This window comes from Cannabis sativa, chromosome 1 (assembly GCF_029168945.1).
Source record: "Cannabis sativa cultivar Pink pepper isolate KNU-18-1 chromosome 1, ASM2916894v1, whole genome shotgun sequence".
Classification (NCBI taxonomy): domain Eukaryota; kingdom Viridiplantae; phylum Streptophyta; class Magnoliopsida; order Rosales; family Cannabaceae; genus Cannabis; species Cannabis sativa.
In genome coordinates this window covers 578,123-585,082 of record NC_083601.1, presented here as the reverse complement: position 1 = coordinate 585,082, position 6,960 = coordinate 578,123, and the positions used below count along the sequence as shown (strand labels likewise).

The 6,960-nt window shown below is 33.6% G+C and overlaps 1 protein-coding gene across 1 annotated transcript; it reads left to right on the top strand.

The window, feature by feature from the left end:
* The first annotated feature begins 1,743 nt into the window (after positions 1 to 1,743).
* Positions 1,744 to 6,112, top strand: LOC115705457 (uncharacterized). The gene is made up of 5 exons (XM_030632795.2): positions 1,744 to 2,121; positions 2,547 to 3,480; positions 3,886 to 3,981; positions 4,344 to 4,480; positions 5,611 to 6,112. The coding sequence occupies exons 1-5, from the start codon at positions 1,850 to 1,852 to the stop codon at positions 5,798 to 5,800; spliced, it is 1,629 nt and encodes a 542-aa protein (XP_030488655.2). The 5' UTR covers positions 1,744 to 1,849; the 3' UTR covers positions 5,801 to 6,112.
* The last annotated feature ends 848 nt before the right edge of the window (positions 6,113 to 6,960 follow it).

Here is a 6,960-nt window from a genome sequence, read left to right as displayed (position 1 = left end):
TAGTAAATTTCAAAATTAGAGGGAAAAATTACTAATTAGCCTAATTTTAATAAACAAAATATTACAAATATTGATTCAAATTATTTTTCATTTATTCCGTTATATTTCTTCATTAATTTATATAAAGTAAACAAAATAAATCATTATTTTTCTATTTCCAAAAAATTTTAATAAACAACATATTACAAATATTGATTCAAATTATTTTTTTATTTATTCTGTTATATTTCTTCATTAATTTATTGAATACTATAAAATAAATGTGCTACACATAATTTCCTACCTAATGTATTTAATTTTAACCATTCAATAAAGTGATATATTTCTCATTAAAACTATCAATAATTTTTAATACAAATCATCTTTAGTTAAATTTAGTAGTCTTTTTTTCTTTGTCTGAATAGTTTAATGGATTTCTTTCCATATGAAAAAGAGATGAAACACTTACTTAATGATATATTAATGTTTTTTTTTTCCAAATGATAACATATTTAATTAATAAAAAATAAAAAAAAATATTTACGACAAAATTACTTTAATTTTATGATTAGTGACAGTTAACCACATAAATCGATTTTTTAGTGATAAAACTCTCCAATTTTCATTTCTGATAGTTATTTACCCCTCCCGTTTAAAAGGCTTTGTCAAGTGCCATAATGAACATACCACAACGTACACAAGTGTACACGTGGCAATTTTTAGTGGGAGATATTAACGGCAAAACTACCTGAATTCTATAATTAGTGACACTTAATCACATAAACTGATTTTTTGGTGGTAAAACCTTCCAAAACTCACTTTTGTTAGCTATTTACTCATTCCGTTCAAAAGGCTCTATTAAGTGCTCTACGAGTGGAACAACCAGATCTCCCCTTCCCCCATTCCTTCTTCTTCTTCTGAGACGGACCCACCAAACCACGATGAACCCAGGGACAATCACTAACGAACCTAGTGAACCCCTCCAATTGCAGTGGTATCGGGGAAGAGTTACAGGAGAAGGAGAATCAAATCCGGCGAGGTTGAGGCGAGAAAGAGAAACTTCAAAGAAAGGTTGGATCTCGGGACTTAGAGGGAGGCTAAAGGGTTGGGTGTGTAAGGTTAGGAAGTCGGTTTTGGGGTTCGTTTGGGTTGAAGGTGGCCGAAGGTGACTTGCAGAAGTTGTGCGTGAAGGAGAATGGAAGAGAGAGGGAGTGCGGGTGGAAATTAGGCTTACAAGGAGAAAAATGTAAAAGAAAGAGAAGAATAGGCAAAAAGAAAAAAGAAAAAAAAATATTTTTATAATTCAATTTTTTTTTTTTTTTGAGGAAAAATTCTAAAAATTCTAAAATATTTAATCAATTAAAATTATGTGGACCATTAAAAATTTACCATATGTATACTTATGTACACTGTGGCATGTTCACCATGACACAGAATAAAATCTTTTGGACGGAAGGAGTAAAGTAAATTACTAACAGAAGTGAGATTTGAATGATTTTACTACAAAAAATTGGTTTATGTAGTTAAGTGTCACTAATTATAGAGTTTAGATAATTTTGCTGCCACTAACATCTCTTGGCATGTCCATTATGTCACTTAACAGAAGCTTTTGAACGAAAAGTATAAATAACTAACAAAAGTGAGATTTAAAAAGTTTTATTACTAAAAATTTAATTTGTGTTAAGTATCACTAATAATAGAATAATAGTAATTTTTCCGAATAGAAAATATAAAATTTGGGTAGAGAATGAGATTGAGTGTCGTTTGTCACCAAATTAGTACCCAAATTCTAATATCTACGACGACGTCCTGTAACACTAACACATAACAAAGCTTTGTGAGAGAAACTTAGAAACAGACAAAGAGAAAGATGGGTCAGACTCCGAGGAATCATCAAATCCTTGGTTGTGATCTCCCAAATGGGTATAAAATACTCGTGATTACCTTCATTTACCTGAGCTACTGCTCAATCCTCCAAGTGGGTGCTTCGATCCATGAATACCACACCGAATCTTTCATTCGTCGCTCCAATTCATTCTTCTTCCATGGCGGTAGTGAGGGTCTCTATGCTTCCAAACCCCGCTCTGAGAATGACAAGCTCGTTTCTGAAGATAAACCCATTAATGGCAAGTCCTTCATCAGGTAACAACTCAATCTTTTTTTCTTTAGGAACCAATTGCAAGTGTGTATTTTTGATCTGTTTGGTTCTCGGGAAAATAGTAAGTGGGTTGTTCTTTATTTTCTGTATTTTTTGTTGGATTTTGGTAAAGTTGACTTTTTTGAAGTGTCACTTTAAATGCTAATGCTAAGATTTAATGATTGGATTGAGTAGATTGACTGTTATGTACTGGTTATATTTGTTTTCATGGAAAATTTTGATTTTTAGAAATTACTGGGTATGGTTTGTATTTTGTTTCTGTTTCAATATGGAATAAAGGATGAGGATCAATTGTTCTATTCAATGGAAAAGTCTCCATGTTGTAGTTGATCAAACTTCTCAAAGAGGCTTGTAGTGCAAATGATATTGTTAGAAGTTTAATTTCTTGAATGACATTTTCTATACTTAGGTTTGAATCTGTCACCTTTCGAAGAACGAAACATTCTGCTGAGCAGAAGAATGCAATGCAGCAGAGGACTGGCTTAGTTGAGGCTATAATACTTGAGGTTAGAGACAGGGATAAGATTGGGGGTTCTTACTTGAATTCGGATGCGTTGTGTTGCACTCCAGAACTTGCAAAGGATAGTTCCTGCAAGGTTGGAGAGGTTATCATTCATCAAAATCTAGATAACCCAAACGGACCTAAAAGACTCCAGGCTTTCTTTGAAGGGAAAAATGAAGAGCTTACCATGCCCATTCAGACTATTGAGATCAACAGTACTGGAATGTATTATCTTTATTTTATGTTTTGTGATCCAGAACTCATTGGCACGGTCATCAGTGGAAGAACAGTGTGGAGGAATCCTGATGGTTACCTACCGGGGAAGATGGCTCCGCTGATGACATTTTCTGGCTTGATGTCTTTCGCCTACCTTGTTCTAGGCCTTGTTTGGTTTCTCCGCTTTGTACAATATTGGAAAGATATAATCCAATTGCATTACCATATAACAGCTGTGATTGCTCTTGGAATGTGTGAGATGGCCCTCTGGTATTTCGAGTATGCAAATTTCAATTCAACTGGAAGCAGGCCAATGGGGATAACCATATGGGCAGTAACCCTCACTGCTGTGAAGAAGACAATCTCCCGTCTTCTTCTCTTGATGGTTTCTTTGGGCTATGGTGTCGTACGGCCAACTCTGGGCAGCATAACCTCTAAATTAATTCTCCTTGCTTTGACGTATTTTGTGGCCTCTGAAGCACTTGAACTTGTTGAACATTTGGGGAATATCAACGATTTTTCTGGGAAAGCAAGGCTTTTTCTGGTGCTACCCGTAGCTCTGCTGGATGCTTGTTTTATTCTTTGGATATTTTCATCATTATCCAAAACTTTGGAGAAACTTCAGGTACTTGTGATGTTCCTTCACATTTTAAAGAGATTGATATTTATTCCTATCCCTTTTAGTTTGAGACAATCAAAAGATGGAAATATGTCATTCAAAAAGGATTGAGTATGCATCAGACATTCCTTTTGAAACTCTTTTGGAAGTTATAAAAGTACCACAATAATTTGGAGAAAGAAAACAAAACTTATCCGCTGCTTGAGCTCGTTTCTCAACACTTGATCAAGTACAATTTCCTTGGTTTATTCTCATATCCTTAGAATGTTGTTTCTTTACAAACTTGCTGAAAGGAATGATATAATCATGTACTTGAATCAAAATCTAACTGAACTGCATGCTTTCCTCCCTGATTTTCCCCCCTTTCTTTTTGCGTTTGTGAAAATCACTATGTGACTCTTTTGTGCACAGGTTCGAAGAAGTATGGCCAAACTAGAGCTCTACAGAAAGTTTACCAATGCTCTTGCAGTATCAGTGCTTCTCTCTGTTGTTTGGATTGGTTATGAGGTTTTTACTTCTATCTTGCATATTTTTCCTTTAATTTTCATTTTTCCAAATTACACCTTATAGCTAGCAGGAAATAGCAAGTGGTTATATTCTTAAGATACCATATTTCCTTTTTACTGTCTTATAACTAAAAAGAAGATAAGAGCAAGGAATATATATATATATATATAAATATATATATATTTTGATTTTGTTGGAGTTTATACTTCTAATACGATTTTAATGAAATGGGGTCGTTTGACAATGACTTCTGTAAGTTTCTGCATATGAAAATCCTGTTTCTATTGTTTATCAGTCTTAAAAGTGATTTATTCTCTGAGTTACCTAATTGAGGTTTAAACTATTGATCTTTGTTGCTCTAGTTGTACTTCAATGCCACTGACCCATTGAGCGAACTGTGGCGAAGAGCATGGATCATCGCTGCTTTCTGGACTTTGCTCGCTTATATTATCTTGGTAGTGATATGTGTTCTATGGGCTCCATCACATAATCCAACAGGGTATGTCTTCATTTCTCACTTCATCTTGTGATAATAGTTTCTAAAAGAGTTTTTCTTCTTTAAGTTAACATTTGCCTCTGTAATTATAGTTATTTGAATACTTCGGCGATCTAAATCATTATTAGTTTATCTATATTAAAAAGAAAAGGCTTTACAGGGAAGAACAACAGTGTTTAGATAAAATTGAGAACTTGAACCATATTCTAGCTTGAAGGTTTATCAATTTTGTTCATAACTAGATATTTAATACTAGGTAATCCCTCGACGCATCACACATTATGAGGGAATGTTAATCTGTACTTTTTATACCATTCACTAGTCTCTTGATAAGCCCCAATCAGGATCCTCAAACAATGACAATAATAAAAGGCCAAGATGTAGAAAATTGAGAATAAAAGTTCATGGAAATAAGTAGCCGATCTGGTATGTGATATTGAATGAAGGCAATGATAAGAACAAACTAAAACAGTGAGTTATTCGAGAAACGTTAACTCTCCCTATAGCAAAAACTTAATTACAATATATCTCTCCTGATTTCTCTCATTCCTTCTCCATTACTATATATACTACTCTAACTCATCTCGTCCATTTCTCATACTACAACTACCCATATACCCCTCTACTGTCGTTATTATATTTTTTAACCAATTTGCCCCTCACTCTCGTTGCCTATCATCTCTTGAGTGACTGGTTTATATATCAGGAAGGATGGCTTTCTTGCTAGTTTTTTGGTCCCCAAATATTGTAAGGTTAGGCGAGGATCCTTATTTCCAAAAAAAAAAAAAAGAAGAAGAAGAAGAAGGCTTTCTGATATTTTGTAGCCCGTCATATTTTAGGGGTGTACATGTAAATAAATGAGGAACAAATAAAGCTTGTCCTTGCCACTTTTGCCAAATATGCTGTTTCTTTATTTGGTACCAATTTTCAGTTTAAGAATTTTGTGTTTGAGTACTACTTTGTGAGATCAGCTGAATACCAGACTATTAAGATACAGATTTAATAGGTTACAAGACACTGGCGAGTCTTTAAGCCATCATTGATATTTTGAATTTCAGTATTATCATACTCTTTTACATGTCAAGGATTCCTAAAAGACTTTGTGTAACTGATATGATCTGTGTCCGTTTCAGATATGCCTATTCGGAGGAAACTGGAGATGACTTCGATGATGAGGAAGGTATTCCACTTACTGGAAGTGGAGTTAAGGTGGCTGGAGATTTGTCAAACATGGTGGAAAGGAAAGAAAGGAAGACATTAACTGCAGCTGATCACCTTGTGTTTGGACTAAGTGAAGATCTTGAAGAGGACAAGAGGGAGTAATGAATTCTCTTCTCATATTTATTTCTTTTCTCTTAATATAACAAGGTTCCTGTACAGAAGAATGTCATCTTTTACTTTGCTTATATCTCTTACAAAAAGGCCTTCCACCCCCCAAAAAAAAGGCATGAAAAGGAGGTGGGAAGTGGGAACAATGGGGGTATTAAAAAAAGAACATATTATTAATTTCACCACTGAAAGAGATTTTACAGAGCTAGGCTTCCTTTGGGTTTGGGGTTTGGGATAACTTCATGTACTGAAAAGTGAAAACCCATGACCAAAGCTATTAATATTAGTTTTTTATTTAGGTAAAAAGAGATGCGGTATGGTTATGGTATACTTGCTTTATTAATGATCATGTGACAAACAGATCTCAGCCGTCCACTTAGATACCAGCTGCTTTGTTCTCACACCATTGTCCTTTGGTTAACATAAAGAAAAGAAAAGATTGGACCATTCCATTGGATATAGCTTAGCTATGACATAATTGAGTAGGTGTTGAGGAAAGAGGTTACACACTCACTACACAGATTAGTTAATGAGATATTATTTTAACTAAACGAGTTACTTAATGCTCATTGGTTTGATTCGCCTTGTAACAGGGGTAACCACTTTATATATTAATATAGTATATATATATATATATATAATGCAACTTGTTTTAACGTGATGAAGTCAAATTTAACATGGATTAGCTTTCAATTTAATTTAATAAATGGTTGATGAAGGGGTTTATGTCAACTTGTTTATGATCTGCTTATTAGTTTGATACTTAAATCATTTTTTTAATCAGGTCAATTTGGAATTTAGCCGATGGACTTGATTTTGACTTAATACTCTTTAACCCGCATATTTATATGCAAACCTAAGCTGCGTGTTGTTTTTTGATTATGTAATTGTGTGTAAGTCTCTAGTTTTAACTAAAGAATTCCTACTACTAAGTTACTAACGCAGTATTGCAACTAGACACTAATTTTGCTAAACACCAGATATGTACTGTTACACCAATTTAGTGTACAATTTGGTATAACAACTTTAATGATTTAAAATCAAAAATCTCCTCAAATAAATATATTTTATTTAAAAGATCTTGTATTTTATATTATACACATTAATAACCCAAAATAATTAATTTATGATATAATTATATTATGACTACTAGT

Coding starts and splice junctions, on each gene's coding strand:
- LOC115705457 (XM_030632795.2), top strand. CDS start 1,850: ATGGGTCAGACTCCGAGGAATCATCAAATCCTTGGTTGTGATCTCCCA. Junction 2,122..2,546: donor AATGGCAAGTCCTTCATCAG/GTAACAACTCAA, acceptor TTCTATACTTAG/GTTTGAATCTGTCACCTTTC. Junction 3,982..4,343: donor TTGTTTGGATTGGTTATGAG/GTTTTTACTTCT, acceptor TTGTTGCTCTAG/TTGTACTTCAATGCCACTGA.